Here is a 16,863-nt window from a genome sequence, read left to right as displayed (position 1 = left end):
CGTTTTTCACGATTATGCTTTGGTGCGTGGCGTGCAGATGTTACAGAGGAATGTTCTTTTCTTTCTAATACAGGAACTAAAGAACCGTTTTCTTTTTATCTTTTTATCCTTTTTCAGATGAACTGATGAAGAGCCTATCGAACAACCTTTTTAATTGTAAGAAAACAAACACCCTACTTAAACCATCCTTCCCTAAAGCTGGGAATCAGGTTTAACAAAATGTTAATTACTATGTCCAAATGGGCCTTGGCCAATCAACGGTGCACACCTCAGAGGCGATATCCTGGCATACAAGCATCGCATCAGAACAATATATATATATATATATATATATATATCAAGAAATGGAAGTTAGTCAATATATAGTCAATATATATATATATATATATCCATGACCGATAATCTATACATTTTTTTTTCTTTTAATTAATTGAAGAGTGACGGATAAATAAGTAAGCAAATTAACTAGACATTAAATCGTACTGAGATCTTTTCTTTTCTTGGGTTTTTCCTTTAATGTTCATACTAGTTACCATGGAAGGTTTTAATGAGGTCTCTTCCTTTTGAAAAAACTAGTATCTTATTTTACAGTAATTCCAGTTCGTTGTTTTTATGGTTTCTTTTTTCTTTTACCTTTATTTTAGTTGCTTTTAGTTTTTTTTTTTTTGGCTATTTACATAAACGTTTAGTAAGAGCACCATGAATTTAAAAATGTCTACTTATTTGTTTATATACAAAACTATCCATTAGCATACATATAAAGACGTTTATATCCTTATAAAATAAAAAAGGAAAAAGATAATAAAACATCAAAATAGATCAATAGAAAAATAAAATCATAACTTGTTCTTGAATACAAAAGTCAAATGAAATCTAAATATTAGATTTAATGAAAGTTGCCTATTTAAATAAAGGGAAAGTTTCTTTAAAAAATAATGAAAGCACCATATATTAAAAATAATGAAAGCACCATATATTAAAAAAAAATGAAAAAAAAAGTGTTCTATTTTGAAAACAAAACGCACTATTTATTAAAAAAAAAAAACCCAAATCTCCAGCTTCATTAACAAATGAGTTAAAAATGATATAAAAAACTATATAGAAAAATAAATAAGCAAAAACGTACCTCTTTTGTATTGGAGATACCAAAGCAGACAAAGAAACCAAACACAGATGTCCTCTTCTCAACGCAAGAAATGAAATATGAAAGTGAAAACGTTGAGCATAATTGAGTTTTAAACCAAAATTCAATATATAAATATGGAAGGGAATATGAAATCAGTCAACTCAATAAGTCATTTAATCACAAAAATATCGTATTAATTATCCTCCCAACAAAAAAGGCAATGTCAACTAAAAAAAGAAACTGGAAAATAAAATGAAATCAGAATATCCACTTAATTATGTAAGAAAAGTGCTCAAATTATGCGAAAGGGGTATAATAGGTATAACAAGTCCTATATTTATAACAAATAGATATTTTTATAATATTGTATAACATTAGACATTTTTAAATTCAAGGATTTCAGTCGTTGTATAAAAATAGATATTTTTGTAAAATTGTATAACAGTAGACATTTTTAGATTCAAGGATTTCATTTTTTTTTTTTTTTTTTTTTTTTGCAAAAAGTAAATTTAGTCTATGCTTAAATTTATATTAAAAATATAAATAAATAAATGACAGCTAAATTTATGTGCAAAAGCAACAAATAAGTTCAATAAAGGTTAGGGTAAAAAAAAATCCAACAAAAATCAAAGACCAAAGCAAACAACCTTTTAAACTGCATCATTCGCATGTGTTCCTATTGAAATTTTTTAAGTTTTTAATTAACTATTAGATATAAATTTGCAAAGCTTTTCAATTAACCCCTCCTTTTGCCCCAGTATAAAATTTCTAATTTAAATAAGAACCCATGCATTGAAGTTTTCTATATTATAACATTCAAGTATTAGTATTTACAAATATTATTTATAAATAATTAAATCCTCATTGTGCCCCATATAAATGAAACAACCAATCAAAACGGGCTGAGAAAGGTAGCCCTAATAAGATCAAGATTCAATGGAAACTGGGCTACAGCAAAAGGGCATACCGGCAGAAAGGTCACTGCTTATACCGGAAAAGCTAGGTATTTGAGTTTATCTTCAAGCACAAGAAACTGTCCGGCAGAAAAAGAGGTAACCATGGAGGCTATGGAGAAGAAAAGCGACGATAATCCGGCAAAAGCTTTCTCGGCAGGTCTTTGCCGAAATCCTTTTCCCGGTGTCGTGGCATGGAACATTATCAAGGAGGTGACGGAGAAGCACAGAGCCATCAACGATGACACCGCAAATAGCTGGAACGACGTCTGGTTTTCGAGGGTTGGTTTGCCGCTCCGGCTGTCAGTGCCGCCTGGAAAGGTGGTGGAGCTAGCGAAGGCGACAGTGGCAATGAGGCACGCCACCACCTAAGAAGACGTCGAGGTGCTGGTCAGCCACTCGCAGCCGGCTTTGACGAGATTTGTATGGGTTTTGGTGAAGATCTCCTCTGGTGTCTCGCCGTCCTTGTTGACCCGTAAAAAACAAGTGCGGAGGCATGGAATCCTCCACAAACTGCAAATAAATAAATAAATATGCTAATATATATATATATATAATAAGCTTTCTAATTACAGACATTGTCTAATGCACCGTTCCACACTTTCACACTTGACTCCACTTTCAGGTGTCATGCCACTTTAAAGTTCCGAAAATAAGATAAAATAAAAGTTGTTTAATAGTTATAAAAGCAATGTTATGTATCATCAATGATGTTTAAGGAAAAAAAACATGTTATATATGTGTGGAATTGAACTTGTAATAGATTAAAGAATAGTATGATATCTTTTTTTTTTTTTTTGTTATGATGAGAAGTAATTGCCAGCAATCGTGATACATATACAAGTATTGCCTTTTTTTGTAATAAAAAAAAAAAAGTTTTTTCACCTTGTATACCGTTCGATTTCCCACTGCATTTGTAAAGCGGCACCAGCAAATAGGCCACATCTTGTGATCATATTCGTTAATCATAGCCGCAAAATGCAACGCACTATTCCTGTGATTTTCAACTTTGCGAAACACAAAGTCTCTCGGAATTTCTGTATGTCTGAGCAACAACTCATACACTTCTAACTGCCTGTGCTCTGCTGCCAATAGTTATATATTATATATATGTTCTTCATATTCTGGTCCGCGCGTCATGAATGGCCACAGTGTAAAGCTCACGAATTTTGTCCACAATTTCTGATATACCATTTTTCGCCGCGTGCAATTAGTATGGCTGTTCCCTTGTACTCCTTTCCTGTTGTTTTCTTATCCTCTTTGCTCTCCTCTTTCTTGTCTTCTCTTTCTGCAATATACATAAAACAGAATCAGTATTTCTTATGATGTAACTAACATATTTACGCAGAACACGTACTAGCTAGCAAAGCAAATGATAGCGTGCGTTATATGATCATGGCGATTACCTTCAGTAATTGTCATAATGATCACGATCAATCTCTTCGGTCATACCCTAGCTTCAGACTGTAGGTCTATGCTATCGGACATGTTTAAATTATTTAAGAGCTCACCCAAGACCTGGATTGCTCAAACATGCTTCCCTTTCTCTTCTCGTATGATGTTTATCTTCATATGTCCTTCAAACATTAGTTTAAAAATACATTTAATAGTGAAGACGTATATTCGGTATATTTTTCTTTACTCTACCAGACAAGTTTTTAAAATAGCATGTAAAATTTTACTTATGTAGTATATCCGTCCAATCATAATAGAATATTTGGGCACTTTTTATTGCGTCACTTTTCGTTACATATATTTCTCTTTCATACCTAATTTTCCCTTGTTTTAACCAATTAACTTCATTTGAATCTCAGTAATACTTGACGTATACAAATTAAAATTTACAGGAGGCGTAATAGCAGTTTGCTTACTTTTATTAGGTATGTTCTTGGAGTACTCGTAGCCTCGTTTTTTTGGTACTGTGCAATATGCAGAGTTAAAGAGATATATTCATGAGGAAATTTATTCAAATACGGGGTCTATATGTTAGGAAAATCACGTTTCCTATATAAATTGTAGGCCACTTATTATTATAATAATTATATTAAGCTATTAATTAATTGAGCTAATAAAGTGGTCTATTTAGAAAAGTACAATAAGACTTCTAATAAGATATGAGATAAATGAGTGGATACTCAATGTTTATCCAATCAGATTTAATGGAAGCCTATTAGATAAGTATATAAGGATTTATAGGTTATGGTCCTCAATACGTCAAATTATTCGGCTGTTTTTTTTTCTTTCCCATCTAAAGAGAAAGCGCCTCATTAAGGATTTTAGTAATTTGACTGAGAAAGACAATAACCAGTTCGTCAATCGTTTAGTAATTCCGTAAAAGTAATGATTATTGCTATCTTGGATTTAGATACGCTTCCTAAATATTTTCTTAGTAATTTGCCATGATGATTCTTGAGATTTATGAATATGATGGTAAAAATCATATTTATAATTAAAGTCTAACACTATATATATAGCTTAATTATGTTATACATGTCGTTCTTACGTGTTTTAATCATCTTTCATTTTTGTATATTTTTGTGTTTGTATGTGCGCATTTAAGTTATGATTTGAATTGAGAATCTATTTGAGTTTGTATTTGAACGGGTCAAAACTTGAATTTGTATTTAGATAGTATTTTAATAAAAACTCAATGGTGATAAAAAATTTTAATAGGGCATATGGGTGGGGTTTTATTCGTCTCTTCGTTGTGAACGAATAGAAAAAAAAAATCATCTCAATCAGAATTAAAACAAAAAAGTTATGACGTTTTTAAGAATAAAATAAATATTGTTCATTAACTTGAGTTTCAGTTTAAGAACTTGAGTTGAAGGGAAAACTTGAACTCAGATTTTAGCCCCAAACTCAAGTTCAAACTCAAGTTCAAACTCAAAATTTACAAAAAAACATAAACTTGAATAAAATTGTAAATTGAGTTTAAATTTTTTTTGAGTTTTACTCTAAAAGAACAAGCCCTACTAATTCGCGAGTTACACTGTTTAAAAACTCAAACAAGGAAAGTTTTTTCTTTTGTACCAGCCTGCACAGTTAAAAGTAGATATGATTTATAAAAAGACGGAAGTTATTCAAAGATGGCCCTATTAAACTTGAACTTCAAGTTTCCCATGCACTCTTCACGTGGTTCACGATATTGGAAGTAAAGGTTCCGTTTATTTTACCGATTTAAGTTTAGAATTTGAGTTTTGTTACAGTAAAAAACTTTCAAAAACAGTCACATTTAACTTTTTTACTAAAGTAAAAAACTCTCACATAAAGTCACATCTCAATTCGAATTAAAAACTCGAATCAGCGAATTAAACGGACCCTTATATACATATTTGATGTTTCTTTTTAGGGCCCTAAAGTTCTACTAGCGCATGTTTTAAACTAATAAATCTAATAAAAATCATGTAAAAATAAAAGGTATGCAAAATGAACAAATTAATTAAATCTTGTACAATTTTGACAAATATTTAATATGATGATTTTAAAACAGAGTCCATCTGATAACTTTTTTTTAATATATTCAAACTAGCATTCTCTTTTTTCTGTACATTAAATTTTTTTTTGGTACACTAATTTTAAAATACGATCCCAATATCTCTAAGAATAAGAGGCGTCGTTACGAATTAAGTGTACGTACGCTCTAGGCTATAAATTTGTTCGTAGGGCTATCGTACAATATGCATGCTAAGATGCAATTATGATTTTTCATTCTCTTACCATAGTGTATATATGGATAGCGATTAATATAAAGATGGACACTTACGACCTTCCTAACTAAATATTTCCATGTTTTTTTCTTTTCTTGACCAATCGAATTAGTTCCAACCACATGTTCTTATTTAAGTCTCTTGCTAAGACATTTAGCACTCTTCCCCAAGCTCACTGGCATGCATGAGCTCCTTATTCAACATTAATGTAAACCCAGAAAACCTTAATAATCACGATTCCATGCATGCTAATTATAATTTATTGCCAGGACTAAGCTGGAACAAACTCCACGGGGTCAAGCTTCGCCGGAGCAAGACTTGGATCGGCAACAACAGCTTTCAGATCCTCATCATCACTTTCCAAATAAGCCCTCAAAAACGCCACCGCAATCCCTCCCACGGACCTCCTCATCTTGTCCTTTGGACCACTTCCATTCTTACATATACACTCCGACAACTTCCCGATAATTCCGGGCAGATTGTCGTCCAACATGTCCATGTGGCCATACTCCTTGGCCACAAAATGGGCACAAGGCGGCTTGCATTCGTTGTAGAACTCATCGTGGTTCACACCTTCTGGAGCGCACGGTGGAGCCAAAGGGATCCACTTTTCCGGGCCCAGGCCGGTGCCGATCACCGCCACCGGGATGGAGAAATTGAAAGAGTGAGGGACGTAGGTAAGAATATGTGGCTCGGTAGGACAGCATTTGCCAGTACCGGCCACGGGATCTATGCCTAGCAGTGCGGAAAAGTTGAGGGAGGTTTTGGCGTATCCGAGAGCTAGGGCAAAGGCGGCCTTACCGCCTCTGCTGTGGCCGGATAGGGTGAGCTTGGTCAAGTCCGGTGAGACATTTCCAGGGAGAAGAGGTTGGAGGCCTTGTTCTAGCCAGTTTGTGACGTTTGCTGCCGACTCTATTTCTTCGGTTCCCGAGGGAGGAATAAGATCATACAGCTAAATTTATAATACAAATTAACCATCGTTAGAAAATGCAACACCGAAAAAATAATAGTAAATTAACAAGAATCTTCATAATAAATGGTGGAATACATATCATGGGAAAAAAATATTGAAATTAAAAGGGAAATAATTTATTTGGGAGTCGAGTACTCAGGATAAAATTAATTAGGATCGATACGCATGCATGTTTTACGTGTATATAGGACGTATGTTTACAGAGATATATACACGCAAGCAGATTTACATCCAATTTCCAGAAAAAGAAAAAAGTAATTTACAACAATTAATATTTCTACCAAAAGACCTAATGTACAAAGCTATTGCGAATATGGTTAAGAAAATTGCAACACTCAAGTCTGAAGATATAGCAAATTAGTAAACAAGTGGAAATAAAAGGAAAAAGAGTAAAATAATTAAATAAATAAATTATACCATATTTTGGCGTGAAGTTCTAATGGAATAGCGCTATGGAGTATTACAATAAGAAATTAATTAAGCTGGTTACATATAAAAATTCCATATGCGTACCTGAGGAGCAACAAGGATAAATCCATGGGAGGATATATGTTGAAGTAGCTCTGTGTAGAAGTAGTTGCGAAGGTAGAAGCCATGAAAGAACAAGATAACAGGGTAAGAACCTTTATTTGTTGGTGTGGCGATTAAGAGTGGCTTTGGAGGCGGAGAAGACCTTGATGATGTGTCCACGTTAATAACTTCAAAGGGGAAACTCCCCTTACTGAAAACAGAAGTGCTGGTGAGAGCTTTGACGGTAGTGAAAAGGCTAGTTTTTCCACATTCCGAAAGCGCCATATTATAAATTAGCGCTCTCTCTCTCTCTCTCTCTCTCTCTCTCTCTATATATATATATATATATCTCTATATATATATATATATATATTTGATCTTTCTGCTGATCTCAGTTTAATCTACTCAATGGATGAGGAACCAATATTGCTTTGTTGACCTTATCTTTAGAGTGCATAATTTAGATTTTTACCTCTTGTTTTTAATTTTTTTTTTTTGACTAATATAATTATTGAACTAAAAAAGGGTATTAATTAAGAGTAAGAAATAAAAATCTAATCTCATACACTCTAAAATAAAATGTATTTGTCTCCTTTTCTCTTAAACGCGGGCATGGAACGTCCGATTTGGGTTATAGTTCAAATGCAGACATGGGAAAATTATGTCCAATATGGGCTATACAGTTAGACTGTACGTAATGTATAGTGGCCACTTATATGTGTTATGATTAAGTAAGTGAACGTTTGATTTATGGATTTAGAATCATAATTCAGAATCATTTTCAATTTACGTGTGTTTTTTGTGAGAGAAAATACTGTAACGAATCACGAATCATGATTCGAATCATAACACGAATTCACCAACCAAACGCATCCCAAATCTACCCCTATCGATCCCTACCCTACTAAGTACTAAACAAACCTACTACTCAATGAACAGAGGCGAAAAAACACGAAGAGCCTTACCAAAGAAAGTGAGACTTCAAAATAATTCGGAGCAAAAAAGACTAAACAAAAAGTTGATTTGACAACGGTTTTTTTGCCCTTTCTATATAGGCTGCACTACGCATAACTATCGTCAAATCCATTCCATTAATATCTCCCAGCCATAACGCCAGTTTTTAATAGTAGACCATGATTTTATACATTACACAACGTTTTTTTTTTCCTCTTAAAAGTACTCTGTTAAATAGACGTCGTCCAAAATATTAGTGAAAAAACATCAAAAACAGCACGAAGAAAATGCGTCTTAATAGTTGGTATGGATGAATTATTTTGTTCCCTATGTACATCTGGCTAGGCTGTTAAAGAAAATCGTTTTTTTTTTTTTTGAATTATATGTCCTTAAAGGTGCCGGTTCAATTATCCTCGGGAGTTTTGTAGGGCGCGTTTGAAATTCATTTTAAAATGATTTTATTTTTTGTATGAAAATAAAACTGAAAACGTTTTTAATTTTAGATAGAAATCATTTTTAAAAATATATTTGGTAGTTTTATCAAGAGATTATTTTTAGTGTAAAAAAACTCATTAATGTCTCTCTTTTTCTCTCTCTGCTCGAAAGAGGAAAAAACAAAAACAAAAAACAAAAAATGATTAAAAATCATTTTTCATTTCTCTTTCATTTTACACTAAATCAAAAAAATCATTTTCATTTCTGTTTTTTATCTTTATTACGGCAAACGTTATTTTAAAAACGTTTTTATTTTTTTCTCAAAAAACATAAAAATAAAAATGAGATCAATTCTAAACGTTACTTTTTGGGACCACAACACTATATTCATTGATTGACAGTGCACCAAACACTACCTAACCTCAACACCACTTATGTTTGTGATTGTGATCGTGTGCACATTATTCAAGATACAGCCAGTACAATTTGCTTACATATCATGCCCCCTCTAGATGAAAGCCGATCGAAGTGGCAATATCAACTACCACATTCACGTGTAAAATGCAAGTTTATCCTGACATAGCATCCCGGCCATGTCCTCCCTTATATCTATCTATCCAACAAGTTTACTTAAATGAGCTTTTCTACCAGGAAAACTATGAATATATAATAGTGTGAGAAATATTTTTATTAGTCACTCCATCAATACTAAGATTTATTGCTGTTCAATTATTTTAGATGTCGTTTCATTGGTGGAAACAATATCGTTGTGAGTCTAAGAATATTACTTTCTTTTTTTTTTTTTTTGCAGAAACTCATGTATAATCGTTTTACATACATAAATGTTGTTGTGCTGCGTCGTTTTTTACCGACGAAATGTCATTCTCTTGTTGGACAGGAAAAACAAGACCACTTGTTTCGTCGTTTTAGTTTTTAAACAAGTTGTGTCCATGAATGATGAGTACGATTGGTGTGTCGTTTGTTTGTATAACAAACAACATTTTTTCGTTTTAAACTTTGAGATAGAGAATTTAAACTCTCCACGATCATGATAAAATCGGGTGTGAAATTATCTCTCCAGAGACTGTCTAGAACCACCAAAGTACAAATTGTATAACTTTAATGCCACGCAAACTAACACCGTGACTAAATGGAAAGAGAATGATGTTATGTAAAATATGTTGAACGTTAAATGCAATATTCGTTTTTCGATTTGTGGTTGTCACGCATCTTCTTAATTTGTAGCATTCCAATCTTATTCTATGTCCTCAAAAGGAAATGTATCGACAGAAAGATCTGGATTTAATTTCTATTTTTTTGAAATCTGTACAAATTCTCAGTACTCTCACTAAAGGCTAACCTGAACTTCAAGTCAAAGGCTCCAGAGGGCCGATTTTCCGGCTCTATCTATACTCTTTGGACTGAGAGTTCCTTCCGCAGCTTGGCCTCTACGGTTCTACCCTTTCTGGGGGAATTGTTCCCTTTTTTGGTCCGTTAATCCTTTTTTTATCCCATCGATAGGAATTTATCCTTCTTTTTTCGTTCAATTGGTGGAAATCAAGACAAAAAACCGGGCACTTTTGATGTTCATTAATTTGAAGTTTGGACCGCCTGGTCCCCTCTGATTTTGTTTCGACGTGAACATGTGAGACATGAATTTCTCATGCTCGTAGAAATCCCAACTAATATATCTATTCCATGCACATGGCTAATTTTATACCCATTTAAGGCATTTATGGACCACGAATAGCTAGCAGCTTGCTAGCCCTTTGCCCTTTTCCCAGAGTTTCGCTCAAAACACATGGGGGCTGGGCTGTTCGGCAGTTTTTTTTTTTTTGAGTCAAAAACTAAAAAAAAACAACTCGAGTTACAATTTTATTCAAGTGCATGTTCTTTTAAGTTTGAACTCGAGTTTGAACTCGAGTTTGGGACTAAAATTTGAGTTCAAGTTTCCCCTTCAACTTGAGTTCAGAAACTCAAACTCAAATTAATGAATAGTATTTTTTTCTATTCTTAAAAATGCTATAATTTTTTCGTTTTAATTCTGATTGAGATGATTTTTTTTCTATACGTTGACAACGAAAAAATAAATAAAACTCCACCCATATACCCTGTTAAAATTTTTCATCAGCATTGAGTTTTTATTAAAATACTATCTAAATACAAATTCAAGTTTTGACTCACTCAAACACAAACTCAAAAAGATTTTTATCTCAAACCATAACTCAAATGTACACAACTAAACACAAACTCAAGTTACAACGTCAACTCAAGTTATAACTTAAACTCAATTCAAAATCTACACTCAAGTTACTTAACTCAAAACGGCAAAAGAACAGCATGTTTGCTTGCTAGGTAAGCTGGAAGTTATACGTGGTAATATTATTTATATGATTTTAGATCTCGTTCATTTTATCAATTTGAGTTTTTAATTCTATAATTTTATAGTGAAAAACTCTCTTGTAGCATTCCAATCTTATTCTATGTCCTCAAAAGGAAATGTATCGACAGAAAGATCTGGATTTAATTTCTATTTTTTTGAAATCTGTACAAATTCTCAGTACTCTCACTAAAGGCTAACCTGAACTTCAAGTCAAAGGCTCCAGAGGGCCGATTTTCCGGCTCTATCTATACTCTTTGGACTGAGAGTTCCTTCCGCAGCTTGGCCTCTACGGTTCTACCCTTTCTGGGGGAATTGTTCCCTTTTTTGGTCCGTTAATCCTTTTTTTATCCCATCGATAGGAATTTATCCTTCTTTTTTCGTTCAATTGGTGGAAATCAAGACAAAAAACCGGGCACTTTTGATGTTCATTAATTTGAAGTTTGGACCGCCTGGTCCCCTCTGATTTTGTTTCGACGTGAACATGTGAGACATGAATTTCTCATGCTCGTAGAAATCCCAACTAATATATCTATTCCATGCACATGGCTAATTTTATACCCATTTAAGGCATTTATGGACCACGAATAGCTAGCAGCTTGCTAGCCCTTTGCCCTTTTCCCAGAGTTTCGCTCAAAACACATGGGGGCTGGGCTGTTCGGCAGTTTTTTTTTTTTTGAGTCAAAAACTAAAAAAAAACAACTCGAGTTACAATTTTATTCAAGTGCATGTTCTTTTAAGTTTGAACTCGAGTTTGAACTCGAGTTTGGGACTAAAATTTGAGTTCAAGTTTCCCCTTCAACTTGAGTTCAGAAACTCAAACTCAAATTAATGAATAGTATTTTTTTCTATTCTTAAAAATGCTATAATTTTTTCGTTTTAATTCTGATTGAGATGATTTTTTTTCTATACGTTGACAACGAAAAAATAAATAAAACTCCACCCATATACCCTGTTAAAATTTTTCATCAGCATTGAGTTTTTATTAAAATACTATCTAAATACAAATTCAAGTTTTGACTCACTCAAACACAAACTCAAAAAGATTTTTATCTCAAACCATAACTCAAATGTACACAACTAAACACAAACTCAAGTTACAACGTCAACTCAAGTTATAACTTAAACTCAATTCAAAATCTACACTCAAGTTACTTAACTCAAAACGGCAAAAGAACAGCATGTTTGCTTGCTAGGTAAGCTGGAAGTTATACGTGGTAATATTATTTATATGATTTTAGATCTCGTTCATTTTATCAATTTGAGTTTTTAATTCTATAATTTTATAGTGAAAAACTCTCAAAATATATTATATCTATTTTTTTATTACAGTTAAAAATTTTAAAAAAAAAATATTTTAACTTAAATTAAACACTTAAATCAACAATGCGAATAAAGTCTCAGGGGTTGTTCTTTTAGAGTGTAACTTGAGTGTAGTTTTTGAGTTAAATTTGAGTTATAATTTAAGTTGAAGTTGTAACTTAAATAAAATTAAATAAAATTAAAATTTAAAAAAATATAAATTTAAATAAAATTAAAACTCAAGTTATTTTTTTAAAAAATTTTTTAGACAAAAGAACATACTCGGTAATTACGATGAGAAATGATCAAATATTTTCACCTTTGCAGTGCTGCCTGCTACGTACTGAGTGAGTGAGAGAGGGACCCGGATCCTTTGTTTCCTTTTCCAATCTCCTTTCTGTCCCGCAATAAAATTTGAACACCTCATTAAAATTTGCCAAGTCACCTTTAACAGATTTCACCCACAATTCACTCCGTTACGAATGTTTCTCTCTCTTTTTTATTTTTCTACAGCGGGCCCCACGTACTTGTTGTCTCACTCTCACCAAACCAAAGTCATTACCGTTTCATTTTATCTCAGCTCCTTTGAAAGCGACGTTTCATATTTTATTTTTCGTTTTTTTTTTTGGGTTGCTCCATACATTTTATTCCCTAAAAATGCGCTATATTTCCTTCAAAAAAAAAATAAAAAACCTACGCTTGCCTCTTTTTCATTCATTTGAGAACAAATACTATTGCAATGTAAGTTGCAGCTACTCAAACATTAATTAGATTCAAAGTTTCAAACTTTATCCATATAAACAACATTATAATTCCTATTAAATAGTTCTGGCGAGCACAAGTTAGCAGCAAAAAAAGACTAGAGCACAGAGATCTTTTTCCTTAATGGAAAGTAGTTGCTTCAATGTTACAGCAGGGGCGAAAAAAAAAAAAGAAAAAAAAAAGCTTCAATGGAGAAAGAGGAAAAACGACACTTTCAATCTGGAAGAAGACAAAAAATATTGATAATAACAAAATGAAGAAACGGCTAGATAAGATTAGATATTCACAGAATCCATTCCTGCATTTTTTTTTTAATTGACATTTCTTTTCATATATTTTAATAATATTATAATACATTAATTAAAATATTTTTATCACGTTAATTAAAAAATTATGAGACAAAAAAGGGGTATCCAAATCAATGATGATATTCACCTATTTAATTTTAAAAAAAAAATTGAAAATGTAAGTGGGGCCCACTGTAGAAACGTAAAAAGGAAAGAGAAAAACAAACGTAACGGAGTGAATTGTGGGTGAACTCTGTTAAAGGTGACTTGGCAAATTTTAATGAGGTGTTCAAATTTTATTGGGGGGACAGAGGGGGACATAGGAAAAGGAGACAGAAGATCTGGGTCCAGAGAGAGGTGGCCAATAGATTTCTCTTCTTTTTTAATTGGTTTTGAACTTTTATGTACATTAATGCTTCTAAGGCACCAGACTAATTGGCATAGTACAAAAATGGTAGTTCAAACGTCTTCGAATTACTTTTTACCTACTTATAATCAGAGTGGGTAAAAGTTTCATTCAGTCAATTTGAGTTTAAAATTTAAATTTTATTACAGTAAAATTTTTTTAGAAACAGTCACATTTAACTTTTTTATTACAGTAAAAAATTCTCAAATAAAACCACATCTCAACTCGAATTACAAACTCGAATCAGCGAAATGAACGGGCCCAATACTCATATTTTAAGATTAAAAAAACAAATAAACATGGAGTTCACTCATATTTCACAATCCTATAAGTGAAGTGCCAGACAAAAGAAATATAGTATTCTAGCCGAATGCCAAAATCAAGTTGAGCAGCTATTGTAGGAAAGGATAATCCATAAATTTGTATTTATATACGATTTATTACTAGTATCACTGATGTTTCTCACAAAAACTTTAAAGAGAAATAGGAAGAAGACAAAGTTTTGGTGGAATAATTCTTCTTATTCGTATAGGGGAAATATAAGGCTATACATAGCCAACTGTACAACAATTAGAGAAAAGTAAAATAAAGCTACAAAAGGAAATAATCAAAAGTCAATACAATTCTAGACCTACAATCACGAAATCTAAAATCATGGAATTATAATGAAATCAAGGAAATCAAGGAACCGAGAAATCTCATTTAATCTAATATCTCCAATATCCCCCCCTCAAGATGGCGTGTGTAAGTCTTTAACACCCATCTTGGAAAGCATGTTATGAAAATGTGCTGCTCCAAGTGCCTTTGTAAAAACATCAGCTAGTTGTTGCTGTGAAGGAACAAAATTAGTACGAATAATGCCCTTTTGAATTTTCTCACGCATTAAATGACAATCAATTTCTATGTGTTTTGTCCTTTCATGCAAAGTGGGATTAGCAGCAATTTGTAATGCGGCTTTGTTGTCACAATAAAGATGTGCTGGTTGAGAGTGATCAATCCCTAAATCTTTAAGCAAATGACATAACCAACTGATCTCACAACAAGTTGAAGCCATTGCTCGATATTCAGCTTCTGCGGAAGAACGAGAGACCGTAGGTTGTTTCTTTGACCTCCAGGAGATTGGAGAATCACCAAGCAAAACATAATATCCTGTAATTGAACGTCGCGAATCTGGACAACTCGCCCAATCTGAATCACAAAAGGCACGCAATTGAGGAACGCTTGAAGAAGAAAGAATAATGCCTTGCCCTGGGTTGCCTTTTAAGTAACGTAATACTCGTAAAGCAGAACGAAAATGGATGTCTCTGGGCTTGTCAAGAAATTGACTTAGTATGTGAACACTATATGTGATGTCAGGCCGAGTGACTGAAAGATAAAGTAGTCGCCCAATCAAGCGCCTATATTGTGAGGGATCTGAAAGAAGCTGGCCATCTGAATTGCTTAACTTCAGGTTTTGCTCCATAGGTGTTTGGGAAGGACGTGTGCCAAGAAGTCCAAATTCTTCAAGTATTTCCAAAGCATATTTTCGCTGACTTAAGTAAATCCCATCTTTGGAACGTGCCACTTCAATGCCCAAGAAATATTTTAGATGTCCAAGATCTCTGAGTTTGAATCTGCTATGCATAAAATCTTTTATGGTCTGGATTGCTTCAAGATAATCTCCTGCAATAATTATGTCATCAACATAGACAAGAATAACTGTGAGTGAATTACCCACTTGCTTAGTGAATAAAGAGTAATCTGCCTTTGATTGCTTATACCCTGCCTGCAACAATTCATAGGATAACTTAGCAAACCATTAACGAGATGCTTGTTTGAGACCATAAAGAGATTTTTGGAGTTTGCAGACCATATTTTTATTTTCTGTCTGTGAGAACCCAGGTGGAAGCTGCATATAGACCTCCTCATCTAGTTCACCATGGAGGAATGCATTGCTTATATCAAGTTGATGAAGATGCCAATTTCGCATTGCAGCAATGGCAAGTAAGCAACGCATGGTTGTGAGCTTAGCTACAGGTGCGAAAGTCTCCTGGTAATCAATGCCTTCTTGTTGATTATATCCCTTAGCCACCAATCGAGCTTTGTAACGCTCAATGTTGCCGTCTGGTTTGTATTTGACCTTATAGACCCATTTGCACCCAATTGCCTTTTTATTCATGGGTAATGGTGTCAAGGTCCAAGTGTGGTTTGCCTCAAGTGCTTTAATTTCCTCAGCCATTGCTTGCCTCCAATTAGAATCCCGCATTGCTTGTTGGAAACTTTTGGGCTCTAGGACAGAGGTGATTGCAGCTAAAAATGAATGATGAGAGGAAGAAAATTTCTCATAGGATAAAAAGTTATGTAAAGGATGAGAGGTACTTACAGGAGATGAAGAAGATCTTGGAGATGATAGATTACATGTGGCCATTTTACAATGATAGTCACTTAAGTAGGATGGAGGATGTGATTCACGAGTGGAGCGCCGAGTTGGTGGAGCATGACTATTTGAGTCTTCATTGTCAAGAATTAGATCAGATTGTTGAGGAATAGCATCAAAATTGCTATTGAAGTCATAAGATGGATTAGGTAGGACGACAGATTTTGAAATTTCCGTGGTTGTGGCAAAAGGAAAAATATGCTCATGAAATTGTACATCTCTAGAGACAAAGATTCTTTTGGTTCCCAGGTCAAATAATTTGTAACCTTTTGTGGCATAAGGGTATCCAAGAAACAAGCACTTGGATGCTCTTGACTCAAATTTTGTTTTGGAAGCACTAGTGTTAGTGGCATAACAGGGACTACCAAAAACCTTAAGGTGGGAATAAGATGGACTAGAACCAAAAAGGAGTTCATATGGAGTTTTACCTAAAAGAAGTGGAGTGGGAGTACGATTTATAAGATAGGCAGCTGTCAAAACACATTCTCCCCAAAAACGAATAGGTAAGCTTGCTTTGGAAACGTAAAGAGCGTGCAACATTGAGTAAATGACCATGTTTTCTCTCAACAATTCCATTTTGTTGTGGGGTATCATTGCAGCTGGTCTGATGGACAACCCCATTTTTCAAATAAAATTCTTGCATGTCAAA

The 16,863-nt window shown here is 33.5% G+C and overlaps 2 protein-coding genes across 2 annotated transcripts in view; both read right to left on the bottom strand.

The window, feature by feature from the left end:
• Positions 1–5,846: 5,846 nt before the first annotated feature.
• On the bottom strand, positions 5,847–7,597 carry LOC21385928 (chlorophyllase-1). The gene is made up of 2 exons (XM_010098142.2): positions 7,276–7,597; positions 5,847–6,741 (listed from the first exon to the last, which is right to left on the bottom strand). The coding sequence occupies exons 1-2, from the start codon at positions 7,555–7,557 to the stop codon at positions 6,061–6,063; spliced, it is 963 nt and encodes a 320-aa protein (XP_010096444.1). The 5' UTR covers positions 7,558–7,597; the 3' UTR covers positions 5,847–6,060.
• Positions 7,598–16,804: 9,207 nt separating this feature from the next.
• The window catches only part of LOC21412662, a 1,536-nt gene continuing 1,477 nt past the window's right edge, over positions 16,805–16,863 (bottom strand). The window contains exon 4 of the mRNA XM_024165657.1: positions 16,805–16,818. Coding sequence (XP_024021425.1) covers positions 16,805–16,818 — 14 coding nt within the window. The remainder of the gene's footprint in view (positions 16,819–16,863) is intronic.

Source organism: Morus notabilis, unplaced genomic scaffold, assembly GCF_000414095.1.
Source record: "Morus notabilis unplaced genomic scaffold, ASM41409v2 Scaffold988, whole genome shotgun sequence".
NCBI lineage: Eukaryota > Viridiplantae > Streptophyta > Magnoliopsida > Rosales > Moraceae > Morus > Morus notabilis.
The sequence above is the reverse complement of the archived record's forward strand: the minus strand, read 5'-3'. Positions and strand labels throughout refer to the sequence as shown.

Bases quoted from the DNA above. Each gene is read 5' to 3' on its own strand.
- LOC21385928 (XM_010098142.2), bottom strand. From the start codon at position 7,557: ATGGCGCTTTCGGAATGTGGAAAAACTAGCCTTTTCACTACCGTCAAA. The intron at 6,742-7,275 runs GTACGCATATGG...TTATAAATTTAG, and splicing joins TTATCCTTGTTGCTCCTCAG to CTGTATGATCTTATTCCTCC.